A 17,613-nucleotide genomic window follows, 5' to 3' on the forward strand; every position below is an offset into this window, starting at 1 on the left:
GCTGTATGCATCCCAGTCCAACACGGAATATGACTAACCTAATTACAGACTACACCGTAGTCTTAGTCACTTTTCAACTAGTACAAGTTGTTGTGGAAATTTTATTATGCGGACATTTTATCTTAGGATGTGTGTGTGTTTTATAGATTGTCATCATGTCTCTCAGTGGTAATGGTAGATTATTGTATACATGTGTTTGTATGGGGTGTGTCTGCACAGCCACATTGGCTGCCCCTCCCTGTCCTTTGAAATGTCATCACTTCCTGTATCCTTGTCTTGGGCCAGCCCCTTTTACACCTTTTGTTTTAGTCAATAAAAGACGGATACTGGGCAAGGAGGGGAGGAGTTGCTCAGAACTGAAGGAAGATGTAGCATTTGTGTGGTTCTCTGGCTGCGGCTGAGGGAAGATGGAGTTGGCTTTTCCTTACACTAACTATGATGCGGGCTGATCACAACTATTAATATTTTTACCACAACAAAGTGATGAGAAAAGTCACGAAGTTTGCTACAAATTTGAAGCACCTCTTTTGTTTTTTGTATATAGGTAAGTGAAATAATTCCACCCCTATGCAGCCACCACTAGAAGGCGCTATGGAGCTTCACAACGTTTATTATTGCAGTGTAGTTCAAATGTGGATTTTCAAGGCTAGTTTTAGAGGACAACTCATGCTGGACAATGAGACTCAATCTACATGATGCCACTTTGTGTAAGAGCCTTTTTTGTGAGTAACATTTCAATAGATGGCTATGTAAATGTAGCACAACTTTCAGGACTGGACTCTGATACTTTTTGCTGTATGAGGGTACAGTGACATGGGGCAAATTTTCCAAAGTGGAAATCGGGAATTCATCCATTCCATTGTATAATGTGAAACCTGCAATGAAAATATGCAGCATAAACTGACATTCTGTGATTCACAATGTAAGTGAATTCCACTGTGGATTTTTTACGCAGCACGTGGATGAAATTTGTTAAATTCTTATTCACTTTGCTGTTTATTGCCCGCAATCTCATATTGGAAAATCTACAGTGTATCTTCCCATTGTGATGAATGGGGTGTTCTGACAATCTTACATTACCTTTATTATACGTTATATTACTTTATTTTTAGTTTACTATGTCGATAGTTTTTACATTTCAGTATAAGGGTACTTTCACAGTAGCGTTATTCTTTTCCGGTATTGAAATCCGGTAAAGGGTCTCAATACCGGAAAAAAACGCATCAGTTTTGTCCTAATGCATTCTGAATGGAAAGCAATCTGTTCAGTATGCATCAGATGTCTTCCGTTCCGTCCCTTGTACGGTATTTGACCGGACAAAATACCGCAGCATGCTGCGGTAATTTTTCCGGACAAGATCCCGGAACAATAACGCACTTGATTTCCATAGAGATGTATTAATGCCGGATCCGGTACCAGGTGTTCCAGAAATTGCCGCATCACCGGTTTTCCGGTCTGTGCATGCGCCGGGATATAGGAGGAGCGGGTTTCTCTTTTGATCTTTGAAAAACATTTCAATACCGGATCCGTTATTCCGGACGATACCGGATGAGATGGATCTAGTATTTCACAGGATCCATCTAACGGATCCGGAAAAAAAAGCTTTCCGTTTGTATACCGTTTGCCAGATTCGGCAGGCAGTTCCGGCAACGGCTGGATTCAAACAACGCTAGTGTGAAAGTACCCCAATACAGATTTCTGAGTTGCTCATTACCTACCAATACACATTACAATGCTGCCCTTTAATGGCTGGCACAGAATTGATTTTAAATGTACATGAAGCACCATGAATTTCCATACTCCTTAGTATACTAACGAGGTACAGCAATGAGTTGGTAATTTACGGGCACATTACCAACACCGCTGAGTGATGGGGTCAGGTCAATCTCATCAGGATGCACTGTGGGCTTGAACTTAAAATTTTGCAGGAAAGTAGTAAAAAATATGAAAATTTCCATGCGGGCTAAACCTTCCCCTGGACAGATGCGTTTACCTGAAGAACAAAAAAAAATATAATCATGAACATAATAGTATAGCTGGCATGAGAATATCACAAGAGATAGCTGTTTTTTACCAGACTGTGCCCACCATTCAAATGAACGGCAACCCTAAACAATTTATATAATGTGCAATCCAAGCGACTTTAAGTGAACAGTCCAACCTAATAAGGTATACCGCTATATATGGATACTCTTGTGCTTAAATCAGCCTGGCGGCTGTATGATGTGTTATTTGTCTGGACCTAAAAGGTAAATGTCTCTTACCGGACACTCGATGTGCCGCTCACCAGTCTCCCAATAGACATGGTCTCTTACCAGCCTCCCGATACACGGCATCCTCCGCTGCGTCCCACGTAGTGATACGAGCATCGGCGCGGCGTCTCACATGACCCGGAAGGGAAGTTACTTACCGGTCAGCTGATCGCGTTGATGGAGGTCCTGGTCAGACTGAAGTAATTCACAGACAGATCAATAAACTAAGGGGGCAGTAACTATTAAAATATTATTTTTATTAAATCATAGGAGTAAAAAAGATGGCCCCTACAGACAAACAACAAATAAGACTGATACATACATACATAGACTGGTATATGGATGGAAACCAGTATATTATATATGGTGTGAAAAAGAGGTGGACACGACCATAGGTAGCAGGTCAGGCACAGCAATGTCGGATGACAGTGACTAGCCCTAATCAGTCCCTGCTTGGCCTAGTCCACCCTATAACATAAATCCTCAGGACGGGGTCCAAAAATGCCCCGCAAGGGGTGGCCCAGACAGGAGCTCTTAACCTGCGTAGGTAACCCTGTCAGGCCCTAGTGCATCTGGCAGGAAAAATGTCCAGAGGAGCAAAAAACACTCATATATATATATTTTAAAACGTAACCCCACCACAAAGAATGACCACCGAGGTGGTTAAGGAGTGAGAGGAATACTTAAGTGTCCCGACGCGTTTCTTCAAAAAAGGTTTACCCCAGGATTCATCAGGGGACACGGGGCAGTAGCTAGAGTCAGTTCGTAGCTGAGTCTAAGAGTAATATCCGAAACAAAGAAAGTAAGTATAATGTAACATCATACGTATGCCTACAGCCCACATGGAGCCAAGGAGAGTAGTTACTTACTTATTGTGTGGCAGCGGTCAAGCGTGTAGCTTTTTCCCACCGAAAGGTTGAGACCCAGGGTGGTGGTGTCTTCAATGATGGAGCAACCGGCATCTAATGTGGCGATAAACGCCCCTTTTAAAGGGCTGTGGGGCCATGTGTGTTCCACAAACGAGTTACCGGCGCCTCCATGTGACGTCATGGAGGACGCGCCTGTAATGCGGTCACGCGACCAAAAAAGTCGCATTTGCGCATGCGCGGCGAACATTCCACGCGCATGCGCCGCGAATATTCCCCGCGCATGCGCAGCGAATATTCAGTTTGCGCATGCGCGGCGAATCTTTCTTGCGTCTCAAATGCCGAGGTGGAACGCACCAATGTGCTTCCGCATCACGTGACCGCGATAGTCCGCCCATGTCTCTGGGATGTCTTGACATCGCGGGGGTCACGTGATGGGAGCACAGTGATACCAAAAAGTCCTAGGTGAATGAGTGTCCAAGTCGGACTACAGTACAATGAGACTTTTTAAGATGATATGCATATCCACTCCCATAGTATGCATACCTTCTGAATCTGATTAGCCTCCCTGCCTTAGACAATTTAATAAAGTCGGAGGGGCTATTTAACCCCATCATTATTAGTAGATGGGGGAAGTGACACTATAAAGGGAACGGGGGGGAGCAAGACCATGCTCTTTGGTCTGGTTGGATCATAACCCCACCGTCCCTCATGTTTGAGAGGACGTGGTAGTGCCTATCCACTGTTCCCCTATTTAGACCGGGTATACAGAGTTTAAATGACCAGGATTGGCCGGTATCAGAAGTACGATAGGAATCTATGATATTTAGAGGAAACAGGTGAAGTTGATTTGTTCATTTAGGCCCTGAGGGGTGACTGTATTAAGGGTGAAAGTCCACCAGCACTCTCTCTGTAAGATGAGCCTGTTCCAGTCGCCCCCTCGTGTGGGTTTATGCACCCGTTCAATGGCCATGAATGAAATAGCCGAGGTGCGTCCGTCATGTGCCATCTGCACGTGGCGTGCTATGGGGGTGTCCTTGTTGTTACGAATATCCCCTAGGTGTTCTCCCATGCGCTTGCGTAGTTCTCTGAATGTTTTTCCTATGTATCGGAGTCCGCACACACATGTTACCAGGTATATCACGCCCGCCGTGCGGCAATTCATGAAGTCCTTCACCTGATAGACCGTGTTGTTCGGTTCTCCAGTGAAGGACTTACCTTGTGAGAGGCTGCCACAGAAGCTGCAGTGTCCACATCTGTGGCAGCCTATCACGGTTGTATTCAGCCATGTCCGTGGCTTAGTCGTTGGGGCGAAGTGGCTATGTACTAGCCTGTCTCGCAAATTGTTGCCTCTTCGGAACGTGAGTGAGACGCTCGGGCCCAAGACATCTGTGAGGTCAGGGTCCATTAGAAGTGTCTTCCAGTGTCGTGACAGGATCCTCCTGACTTGGGAGGCTGCGGCATCAAACGTTCCTATCATCCGGACAGTACCTTGAGGTTCTCTCTCCTTGCTGGTTACGGGGTGGAGAAGTTCTGTCCGCGTACGTAATTTGGTCTTCTCTTATCTATCCACCATACATCACATCCCACAAAAATTCAACTGCAGTAGGGAAGAGAGGATGGCGATTGCTGATCTGGAAAGGGATAAAGACATCATCATAAAGCCCTCAGACAAAGGGGGCAATATTGTAGTAATGAATAGATCGGCCTATCGGAGTATGTGTCTCGCAGTCCTGGAGGATGAGATGGGATATGAGATACTCCCCAGCAACCCTACGGCTGCACTACAGGGGACTCTGAGACACATCCTGGATAGAGCTAAGAAAGCCTCCCTCATCAGTGGAGAGGAATATGAATTTTTATATCCACTCCACCCGGTCACGGCTACATTTTATTGTCTGCCGAAAGTCCACAAGGAGACAACCCCCATTAGGGGACGCCCAATTGTCTCTGGGGTAGGGAGTCTTTCCCAAAACAGTGGCATTTACGTGGACAGGGTGTTACGCCCCTTTGTGTCATCCCTGCCGTCCTACATTAGGGACACGGGGGATCTTCTAGGTAAACTTGAGGACATCTGTATCAAGCCACACTGGTTTCTGGCGTCTGTGGACGTGGAGGCCCTGTATTCCTCCATCCCCCATGAGTGCGGTTTGGAGGCAAGCGGCCATTTTTTTAAAACCAGGGGTCAACAATTTGTGGAGCACAATACCTTCATTCTGGAACTATTGAGGTTCATATTGGTGAGCAATTTTTTTCTGTTTGATGGATCTGTGTACCACCAGCTCAGGGGCACCGCGATGGGTAGCTCTTGTGCCCCATTGTATGCTAATCTGCTCCTGGGCTGGTGGGAGGAGTCGGTGGTATTTGCCGAACCGACACCATGGTTCTCGGACATGATCGCTCTCTGGTCCCGCTACATCGACGATATATTCGTGTTGTGGAGCGGACCAGAGAGCGATTTTGAAAGGTTCATCTCCGAGTTGAACATTAACAATTTCAACTTGAGGTTCACCTCGGTGATCATGGAGGATTGCCTCCCCTTTCTAGATGTGGTGATTTGCAGGGATGGGAGAGGTGGGCTCAGCACTTCCATCTACCGCAAACCCACTTCCACCAATTCTCTCCTCAGGTGGGACAGCTGCCACCCTGTGCCCCTCAAGAGAGGTATTCCGACCGGACAGTACCTTAGGTTGAAACGCAACTGTTCAGAACCGGGGGACTTCAGACGCCAGGCGAGGGACCTCAGAGCAAGATTTCAGGAGAGGGGGTACCCTGATAGGACTCTTCGCCTGGCGTATGAGAAGACCAAATTACGTACGCGGACAGAACTTCTCCACCCCGTGACCAGCAAGGAGAGAGAACCTCAAGGTACTGTCCGGATGATAGGAACGTTTGATGCCGCAGCCTCCCAAGTCAGGAGGATCCTGTCACGACACTGGAAGACACTTCTAATGGACCCTGACCTCACAGATGTCTTGGGCCCGAGCGTCTCACTCACGTTCCGAAGAGGCAACAATTTGCGAGACAGGCTAGTACATAGCCACTTCGCCCCAACGACTAAGCCACGGACATGGCTGAATACAACCGTGATAGGCTGCCACAGATGTGGACACTGCAGCTTCTGTGGCAGCCTCTCACAAGGTAAGTCCTTCACTGGAGAACCGAACAACACGGTCTATCAGGTGAAGGACTTCATGAATTGCCACACGGCGGGCGTGATATACCTGGTAACATGTGTGTGCGGACTCCGATACATAGGAAAAACATTCAGAGAACTACGCAAGCGCATGGGAGAACACCTAGGGGATATTCGTAACAACAAGGACACCCCCATAGCACGCCACGTGCAGATGGCACATGACGGACGCACCTCGGCTATTTCATTCATGGCCATTGAACGGGTGCATAAACCCACACGAGGGGGCGACTGGAACAGGCTCATCTTACAGAGAGAGTGCTGGTGGACTTTCACCCTTAATACAGTCACCCCTCAGGGCCTAAATGAACAAATCAACTTCACCTGTTTCCTCTAAATATCATAGATTCCTATCGTACTTCTGATACCGGCCAATCCTGGTCATTTAAACTCTGTATACCCGGTCTAAATAGGGGAACAGTGGATAGGCACTACCACGTCCTCTCAAACATGAGGGACGGTGGGGTTATGATCCAACCAGACCAAAGAGCATGGTCTTGCTCCCCCCCGTTCCCTTTATAGTGTCACTTCCCCCATCTACTAATAATGATGGGGTTAAATAGCCCCTCCGACTTTATTAAATTGTCTAAGGCAGGGAGGCTAATCAGATTCAGAAGGTATGCATACTATGGGTGTGGATATGCATATCATCTTAAAAAGTCTCATTGTACTGTAGTCCGACTTGGACACTCATTCACCTAGGACTTTTTGGTATCACTGTGCTCCCATCACGTGACCCCCGCGATGTCAAGACATCCCAGAGACATGGGCGGACTATCGCGGTCACGTGATGCGGAAGCACATTGGTGCGTTCCACCTCGGCATTTGAGACGCAAGAAAGATTCGCCGCGCATGCGCAAACTGAATATTCGCTGCGCATGCGCGGGGAATATTCGCGGCGCATGCGCGTGGAATGTTCGCCGCGCATGCGCAAATGCGACTTTTTTGGTCGCGTGACCGCATTACAGGCGCGTCCTCCATGACGTCACATGGAGGCGCCGGTAACTCGTTTGTGGAACACACATGGCCCCACAGCCCTTTAAAAGGGGCGTTTATCGCCACATTAGATGCCGGTCGCTCCATCATTGAAGACACCACCACCCTGGGTCTCAACCTTTCGGTGGGAAAAAGCTACACGCTTGACCGCTGCCACACAATAAGTAAGTAACTACTCTCCTTGGCTCCATGTGGGCTGTAGGCATACGTATGATGTTACATTATACTTACTTTCTTTGTTTCGGATATTATTCTTAGACTCAGCTACGAACTGACTCTAGCTACTGCCCCGTGTCCCCTGATGAATCCTGGGGTAAACCTTTTTTGAAGAAACGCGTCGGGACACTTAAGTATTCCTCTCACTCCTTAACCACCTCGGTGGTCATTCTTTGTGGTGGGGTTACGTTTTAAAATATATATATATGAGTGTTTTTTGCTCCTCTGGACATTTTTCCTGCCAGATGCACTAGGGCCTGACAGGGTTACCTACGCAGGTTAAGAGCTCCTGTCTGGGCCACCCCTTGCGGGGCATTTTTGGACCCCGTCCTGAGGATTTATGTTATAGGGTGGACTAGGCCAAGCAGGGACTGATTAGGGCTAGTCACTGTCATCCGACATTGCTGTGCCTGACCTGCTACCTATGGTCGTGTCCACCTCTTTTTCACACCATATATAATATACTGGTTTCCATCCATATACCAGTCTATGTATGTATGTATCAGTCTTATTTGTTGTTTGTCTGTAGGGGCCATCTTTTTTACTCCTATGATTTAATAAAAATAATATTTTAATAGTTACTGCCCCCTTAGTTTATTGATCTTGTTCACCGAGCAGTAATCAGGGAGACACTCCTGTCTTCTCCTGACTGACCCTCTTCTCTTTTCGTAATTCACAGACAGGCCTGTCGTTCTAGTTTCTGTATTCAACTCTTTGCCTGCACTCAAAGAAGCCTGCAAAAGCCCTTCTACAGTACCTCCAAGAGCTCCCACAGCTACCCCGGACATTCCAGCCCTTCGGATTCCGCTTCCGGAGCCAGCTGTCAAAACTGCTCCCACTGCAAACGAGAAAGGGCATCCGCAATGCAATAAGCATATGAACCGCCACCACCCATGCATTAAATGATAAACAGAGCAACACCAGGTGCTGCAATAAACAAACCACTGAAGGAGACGATGCGGTCAAACCATTGATCGCCTGCACCACCCCCAGGTTATTGCAATGAAAACACAGCTTCCTGTCCCTGAATCTATCGCCCCACAGCACCATTGAAAGAACTATAGGAAAGAGCTCCAACACCCAGGATTCTGGCCACCAATCCGCACACCACTGGCCATGACAATATTCTCCAAAGCCAACCGCCCCAGCTGCATCTGTAAATAACACAAAACTATCTACCACATCCCCCATCACCAACGCTCTACCATTAAAATTGTTTAAAAAACCTCCAAATCTTTTTTCAATTCTCGACCCATCCTGATGAAATGGTGTGGAGCAACAACCCCAACCGTAGCTGCCGCCAACCATCGACAAAAAATCTGACACATCGGCATAATTCTACAAGTAAAGTTTAACTTCCCTAAAAGCAACTGTAGGTCCCGCAGATGAATTTTTTATAACATCCCCGCCTTGTCGACACCCTCCGGCAAATCAGAAACTTTCTCCTCAGGAAGCCGACACTCCATTTTTTCCATATTTATCACTATACCTAAAAAACTCAATTCAGTCGCCGGACCCACAGTTTTATCTGCAGCTAACGGCACCCCAAAATACGCAGAAATCAACTGTAACGTAGATAACAAGAGAGAACAAACCCTCGAACCCGCCGGTCCTAAACACAGAAAATCATCCAAGTAATGGATAAAGGATAAACACACCCCACGACGACAGCCACTACCCATTCCAAGAAAGAACTAAACGTTTCAAAATACGCACACGACACGGAACAACCCATCGGTAAACATCTATCCACAAAATACCTCCCATCCCAAAAACAACCCAACAGTTGTAAACTGTCAGGGTCAACCGGGAGTAACCGAAAATCCGCCTCAATATCGGTTTAAGCCAACAGGGTCCCTGGGCCCAATTTTTTAACCCATGCCACAGCCACATCAAATGACGTATAGACCACTGAACAAAGTTCAGGATCGATACCGTCATTGACTGACGCCCCCTTTGTAAAAGACAGATGGTGTATAAGCTCAAACTTGTTCAGCTCCTTTTTGGGCACTAATCCCAGCGGTGACACCTTCAAGTTGACCAACACTGGGGCTAAGGCGTGCCTCAAAAGGCCCATCCATCCTGCCCAAAGAAACCTCTTTTGCAACTTTTCCGACACTATTTCCGACACGAAGCCGAGCGAAAAAAAAAAAGTTGCGATAAAACCACCGGAAATGGGTTCGACGGAATACTAAACCCCCTAAAAACCTTTCCTTAACAATTCCGCCGCCTCCTGATTGGGATACTTATTTAAGTACCACTTCATCCTTTCCACCCGTACTGGAGTTAGACCCTTTTGAAGCGGCATCCGACCCTCTTTGTATAAATATTAATGTACTCCCCCTTCCATATCTGCTCACGTACTTCCTGCTTTAAGTGTACCCCTAACGGACCCTCAAAACACACATAAACCTCCCCCTTTGCCGCATCATCCACCCTAGGCCTGTCCTCTTCACCCCCAACCTGGGTCTCCACCGACACTGATCCACTCCACCCAAGGCTGTGAGCCCTTCATGGCCCCACTCAAACCCGCACCTACCCCCCAAGTCAGTAACGGGGACGAACCTGCTCCTCCTAACCATGAAAACCCAACCCATGAGCCTACTTATAAACTGCCCCACACCCCCAACTAGCAACTAGCTCTCCATGACCCCACACCCCCCGGGCTGCTAACTAATGTCTAAAAAACTCCCCACAAGCTATCACCTGGCTGCCTGGGTTCTGTGAACCCTGCAGCCGCTGGTCCTGAATCCTGACGAATGATCCTCGTAGGCGACTCCACGGATTCTCCCACTGTAAACAAACCGCTGGCAGCCTGCACCCCAGACACGTCCATGCTGGGTGCGCTCTCCCCATCTTCAGACACCACTTCATCTTCCTGTTGTCCCAGGCCAGGAGACTCCTGCCCATGAACTCTTGGAACCATGCGCCCTCTTGTGGCCATTCCTGGCACAGGCTCCGTCCTCATGCGGACCTCTCTCCCTCACCGCATGGGAGTTTCTGCCACTAGGTGGGGCAAGGAACCCGCAGCTCCAGCTCCTGATCCCTGCCTCCTTCTGGGCTCTGCTGCACACATTCGCCGGGAGGACGATGTTAAAAGGTGCCCATCGTCCCCCTTTTGTGGAGGGTCCCTAGAGGAGCTCCTGCGCTGAACCCTGGGGGTTTCACTGGGGCTAAGGCGTGCCGGCGGGTGAACCCGTCGTGGCCATCTCGCACATGGCGGTGGGCCTGCTATACCCACCACCTCCCCTGCAGTAAGCCTGACATCTGCTGATGAAGCCACTCCGGGCGCCGGGCCTCCATTGCCGCCCGCCACCTCCCAATCATCTCGTTGACGGACATCATGGTGAGCTCATTGCTGCGCTTTTCTGACCATTATTAAAATGGCCAACGGACACCGCTCTATATAAAGATCACCAACCCCTACCCTATTACCACACCCCTCCACCACCCTTACTGCCCATTAACCCCATGCTTCCCAGGCCCTTACACCAAAATTTCTCATGATGGCCTACCCTTAGCATAAACCTCTAGTCTTGCCTTACTTGACTATAAGAACATCATCAACAAGAGAGATAGGAGGAGAGGGTATAGACACAGGTGACAGTTCCATGTAGCTCACATATGGTTTATTATAGTAGTCACTTCCTGTCCAAAATTACAATATAAAGAGCAGCTCTGGAGCACAAACTTCTGCCCTAACAAGTGAAATATTCTGTAGACCAGCAATCTCTAAATGACGGCTCACCAGCTGTTATAAGACTGCAAAGTCCCACAAGCCCTTAGTGGACATGCTTGGAGCTGTCACAAAAGCTGAAGAGCCACTCTTTGCGAATTTATGCCATTCTCTGCAATTAAAAAATTGGACATGAATTCATGCCAGGGGCGTTGCTAGGTTAAAACATTCAGAGCCTGGGCCCCTGATGTTTTGTCCCAGGCCCCGAATGTCCTGCCTGCCAGCTAGATACTCGTTAATTTCTAACGATAATTTGTTTTCCCTTAGTCCTAACAGTGGCACAGATGGGGTATTCTGCCCCTGTGGACTGGTTAGGACAGGTGGAAGTTTAATGAACAAATAAAAAACACTGGCATGTACACGCCCTCCCTGCCCCCAATAAAGAGGGGTGTAGCCCTCATGCAGTTGTGTAATAACAAGTAGACAAAAAATACTAATAATAATAATAATAATAAACAAGGGGGGGAAATTTGTGTGCCACTGTTAGGACTAAGGGAAAACAAATTATCGTTAGAAATTAACGATTCCCTTACGTCCTAACCAGTGGCACAGATGGGGATTTAGCAAGTAGAAACCCCCATGGGAGGGTCCTCATGCCTGGCGGAAGATAACACTGTCCGGCCAAATGAGGAATAACCATGTATTCTAGTATCCACTCTATAGTGTGAGATAAAAGTGGAGTGAGAACTCCAAGAAGCTGACTTACAGATCACATCCAATGGGATCGAGCTTCTCTCTGCAAAAGAAGTGGCCACTGCTCGAGTAGAGTGGGCCCTTACAAATTCAGGGGGCTCCGAGCCCTGAGACATATAGGACTCCCGAATTGCCTCTTTAATCCAGCGACTGATGGAGGGCTTAGAGGCTTTCCTCCCCTTATGGGTACCGGAAAAAAGGATAAGGAGGTTTTCATCCTTCCTAAATACCTTGGAGCGTTCCAGGTAAATCCTAAGACATCTCGCAATGTCGAGGGTATGGAGCCCTCTTTCCTCAGAGGAGGGGGATGGAGCCAATGTTGGTAGGGAGATCACCTGGTTAATATTGTCAAAGGAGGGAACCTTTGGGATGAAGGTAGGTAAAAATTTGAGGAGTACCCGATCCTGCAGGAACTTTGTATAAGGCTCAAAGGCAGAAAAAGCCTGGAGTTCCCCAACTCGCTTTGCAGAGGTAACAGCCAACAAGAAGGTGATCTTCCAGGTTAGAAACCTGAATCCCGCCTCCTCTAGGGGCTCAAAGGGGGGAGATGATAACCCCCTGAGCACGACCGATAAATCCCAAACCGGGATGGGTCTGATTACTGTAGGCTTTAATCTTGAGGCTCCCTTCAGGAATCTCTTGATAAGGGGGTCTTGAGAAACAGCTCTGTTGAGACAAGCAGAGATTGCTGAGATCTGCACTTTAAGGGTAGCGGGTGATAGCCCCCTGTCCAGACCGTCCTGTAGAAACTGTAGGATCATCGGGATGGAAGCTTCAGCGGATGTTTGCTGATGCCTAGCACACCAGGACGAAAAAATCTTCCAGATTCTGGAGTAGGCCTTGTTGGTCGCTTCTGATCTGGAGTGCTCCAGGGTTCTCAAGACAGACCCCGATAGCCCTTCTATCCTTGGAAGGGACTGATCAACCTCCAGGCTGTCAGGTTGAACATTTGAAGATTTGAGGAGACCTGGGTGCCCCCCGACACCAGTGCTCTCTCTGGGGGAAGCCTCAGAAATTGACCCCGACTCATCTGTAGGAGTTGGGTAAACCAAGCTCTTTTCGGCCAGTATGGGATAATGGCGATAACTGACGCTTGGTCCTGCCTGATTTTCATCAAGACCCTTGGTATCAAGGAAATTGGAGGGAAGATGTAGGCCAGCCTGAACCTCCATGGGATTGACAGTGCATCTATTGCCACCGGGTTGTCCTCCCTGTAAAGGGAGCAATACCTCTCCACCTTGGTGTTGAACCTCGTTGCCATGAGATCGATCTCTGGCATGCCCCACCTGAGTGTTATCTCCTTGAAGACCTCTGGATGAAGTGACCATTCTCCGGTTGGAAGACCTCGGCTCAGGCGATCCGCAATCACATTGTGAACTCCGCGAATGTGAACGGCTGATAAGTGGGTGAGGTTCAGTTCTGCCCAATCCAAAATCACCCCTATCTCTCTCAGGAGACTTTGTGACCTCGTGCCTCCCTGCTTGTTGATATACAACACAGCGGTCATGCTGTCTGACTGTACCTTCACTGCCTTCCCTCGGATGATGGGAGCAAAATGAAGAAGAGCTAGTCTGATTGCTCTGATCTCCAGGAGATTCGATGACAATAACCTCTCCTGAGGTGTCCAAGTTCCCTGGACTGTTTTGTCCTGAAGATGCGCACCCCAGCCTACTAGGGATGCGTCTGAAGTAAGTATGATCCAAGAGGGCTGGATCAGGGACTTGCCGTCCATGAGGTGGGACCACCACCTCAGAGAGGATCGGACTTTGTAAGGCAGGGAGAGCACGGAATTGAGTCCTACCGGACTGTGATTCCACTTGGCTAATACTTCCGACTGGAGCGGACGTAGATGCCATAATGCCCAAGGTACCGCCTCTGCGGTTGAAGACATTAGTCCCAACATCCTCATCCACGTTCGGATTGTTACCTGTTTTGGTACAGAGAGGGAACGGGCTGTCTGTTGTACGGTTTGCCTTCTTTCGGGAGTGAGATGAATCGTCATCCTGACTGAATCCACCATGAACCCCAGGAACCTTACTGAGGTGGCTGGTTGGAGTTGGGATTTGTCCCAATTGATTATCCATCCTAACAGATGTAGGAATGTAACAGCCTGTTGGATGTGTTGGGACAGGATCGCTTGGGAAGGAGCTCTGAGGAGCCAGTCGTCCAGGTATGGAACTATGCTCAAGCCTTGAAGTCTTAGTGCGGCCACCACAGAGACCACCACTTTGGTGAAAGTGTGTGGGGCTGAAGAAATCCCAAACGGGAGGGCCACAAACTGAAAATGCTTTAGGACCCCCCCGATGTTTACCGCGATCCTTAAGAATCTTCTGGACCCAGGATGGATGGGAATATGGAGATAAGCATCCTTGAGGTCCAAGGTTGCCAGGAAATCTCCCGGCATAAGAAGATTGGTCACTGACTGGATAGTTTCCATACGGAACTTCTTTTGTCTTATGAAACGGTTGAAGAACCTCAGATCTATAATCATTCTCCACCCTCCGGTACTCTTGGGTACCAGGAAAACTGGGGAGTAGATACCTGTTCCCCTCTCTTGGAGAGGAACCTCCTCTAAGGCCCCCTTCTGGAAGTATTCTAGTACGTAACTTTCTAGAATCTTCTGCTTGTTGCTGGGAAGAAGCCTTGTCTGGACAAATTTGTCCAGAGGCCGACTGCTCAAGTCTACCAGGTAGCCCTGAGAAATTACACGCAGGACCCAACTGTCCTGGATATGATCCTGCCAACAAGGTAGAAAATGTTGTAGGCGACCGCCTACGGGAATGTGGGGAGAAGGGGGCCCGAGATTTCCAGTCAGACCGGCTAAATACCAAGAGCCTCGAGGAGGCCCGCAATCAGAGCGCCGAGGACTTCTTGGGGGGTCTAGAACCCCGAGAGGATTTTCCTCCTCTACGGGAACCCCAATTCCTCTGGGGTCTGGGTTGCGGTTCCGCTCTGGAACCATACCCCCTGCCCCGACCACGAAAGGACTGCTGGGGAAGGGACTTGCCCTTCTTGTCCGACAGCCCCTCCATTATTTGGTCCAGCTCTGCACCAAAAAGCTTGCCGGGTTCGTACGCCATGGCACACAGATTGTGCTTTGAGGTCGTATCGGCCTTCCAGGGTTTCAACCACAGCGGACGCCTGCCCGCGGTTGAAAGGGCCATCGACTTAGATGCCAGCTTCAGTTGTTGTGGAGCTGCGTCGCACAAGTAATCAATGGCAAGGCTGGCCGTCTTGCATGAGGCCAGAATGTCGTCCCTAGAGACCCCATGGTCCAGGTCAGACTCAATTTGGGAGAACCTTGTTTTCAGAAAATTCGCCACTTCGGACGACGCAATCGCGACTGAGGCGGAGGCCGAGGAATAGGCGCGCCTAAGGGCGCAGTCCGCCTTCCGGTCCATCGGATCCAACAAACTTGACCCGTCGTCTGAAGGGATCAGGGTCCTCCTGGATAATTTCGCAATTGCCATGTCCACCTTCGGGACAGGCCCCCAGGAAGATACCTGATCCTCCCTGACCGGGAACACGGCCTTGAACCTTTTGGTCAACACTGGACCCTTTTCTGGCTTTCTCCACTCTGTTTTCATCAGAGATAGGAGAGAATCATCCGCTTTAAAGGCCCTAGGCCCCCTAGAGGCAGAGGATGAGGCTTCCCCCGGGTCAACGTCCTGGTCCCCCGACCGGACGGACTTTAGTAGCCGCTGGGCCTTCTCCAGCGGGAAAAAATAGGAAAATCCATCCTCCTCGTCCGAGGAGGAGGCGGAACCTTCCCTCGCCTCCTGACCCCCCGAGACCTCCATCGGACGATGGGGGGAGGAGGGACGATGACGCTTGGCGACCAGGGCATTCTTCAATTCCTGGATGGAGGCGTTGACCTGGGTCATGTTGGACTCCATGTATCCCTTCACCCAATCAACCACGTCGTGGACAGATGGCTCCAACTGGGGGATTGACTTGGCCCTACAGGGTGGGCAGCGGGAGAAGTCGTAAGAGTCCTCCAGGACAATCTGGCAGTCATGGCACTGCAGATGACGCCTCTTGCCCGCGGATTTCCTGCCGGGGTCTCGCTCTCCGTCACCGGTCGACGACATGGCTGAAAATTAAAGAAACATGAATTTAGCAAAATTCAAGGAAACAAAGCTTAATCGCAAGTTTCAGGATCTTTACCCAGAAGATCCTAACAAGCTTTTTTATAGAAATAACGATTTTCAGCACAGAGGTAGCAAGACTCTCTAGCACCAAACACCAAACCACACTCAAGGTTGACAGCAAGCTGCGCTCCAGGAGACTGAACTTGGAGCTTCACCAAGTTTAAATAGGTCGTTTTGGCGCCAAAAAGAAAGTCCCGCCCACAAAGGGGGCGGGGTAATCTTCAGGTTTATAACTTGGTCTACAATGACCAAAATATAACTATGAGCCCCAGAGAGGGAACCTAAACATTCAAAAGGGCCCCCCACGGCCCTAAATAATCAAAAAGAACAATCCCGGCAGCGCAGCAGCGCTCCGGAGACAGAACCCGGAAGTGACGTCACCCGACGTCACTTCCGCAAGATGGCGGCGCCCAGCAGAACATGCGGACGCCGCTACCGCCGCTCCAGCAGCTCCCGCTCCTGCCCCGGCCACACCACCTGGCAAAGAGGTAAGCCCACGTGATAGGGCTCAGCAGCAGGAGCGGAAACTTTAGCAAGGGCCCGAGACACGTCCTCCGGCTGCATAGAAGGAGCGGCTTAGTTCCCAGAGGGAACAAAAATATCAAGAAAAGGGGAAAATAATACACTCTCCCCCCCGAGCGGGGGGGGGAGTGCACCACCCGTCCCGTCCTGTCCGCAGGACAGAAAAAAACACAACTGCATGAGGGCTACACCCCTCTTTATTGGGGGCAGGGAGGGCGTGTACATGCCAGTGTTTTTTATTTGTTCATTAAACTTCCACCTGTCCTAACCAGTCCACAGGGGCAGAATACCCCATCTGTGCCACTGGTTAGGACGTAAGGGAAAACTGTATTGCCATCCTCAGGACGGCAATACAATTGAATCTAATGCACTGGAAGAGCTGAAGGACCTGTGGTGACATCACAGGTCATGTGACCAGCAAAACAGGCAGTGATTGGGAATGACCTGCGATGATGTCACCATCATTTGACCAGTGCAGGAGAGGACTGCAAAATCTCTTAGAAAGAGAGAATCCAGCTTCTTGTGGAGTAAAACATTGTTCTTTATTGGCTCATTGTATAAAATCCACCAAAAATCCGTCTTGATGAAGGGCTGGATTCTGTAGCCCGAAACATGTTACTGTGCACCTTTTTTTGTGATATTGGTGGATTTTATACAATGAGCCAATAAAGAACATTTTTTTACTCCACAAGAAGCTGGATTCTCTCTTTCTATTGGATATTCTATTAGGCCCAGTTCTGGCCTTTTTTCCGTGTTTCGTGGATTAAAGTCAGAGGTGAGAGCTGCAGCCATTTCTATCATTGTTCTGCCAAATCTCTATACCTTGCGAAAAGTCTATACCGGAAGTGACGCGGCCGCACAGGAATCAGCTGGAGGAGGATGTGCACTCAGGCGCTGAGCAAGCGCACATCCACCGGCTTAGCAAAGAATTATTGCAGCGCCACGATAGAAGTACTTCGTAAACCGCACGTGCGCACTTAGGGGT

General features: G+C 49.1%; 1 protein-coding gene across 1 annotated transcript in view; it reads right to left on the reverse strand.

Annotated features, from left to right (window-relative positions):
* Nucleotides 1-290: 290 nt before the first annotated feature.
* LOC122946428 (cytochrome P450 2F3-like) overlaps nt 291-17,613 on the reverse strand; it is a 65,956-nt gene continuing 48,633 nt past the window's right edge. The window contains exon 10 of the mRNA XM_044306056.1: nt 291-1,993. Coding sequence (XP_044161991.1) covers nt 1,812-1,993 — 182 coding nt within the window. The 3' untranslated portion in view covers nt 291-1,811. The remainder of the gene's footprint in view (nt 1,994-17,613) is intronic.

This window comes from Bufo gargarizans, chromosome 9, assembly GCF_014858855.1.
Source record: "Bufo gargarizans isolate SCDJY-AF-19 chromosome 9, ASM1485885v1, whole genome shotgun sequence".
In the NCBI taxonomy this organism is placed as follows: Eukaryota; Metazoa; Chordata; class Amphibia; order Anura; family Bufonidae; genus Bufo; species Bufo gargarizans.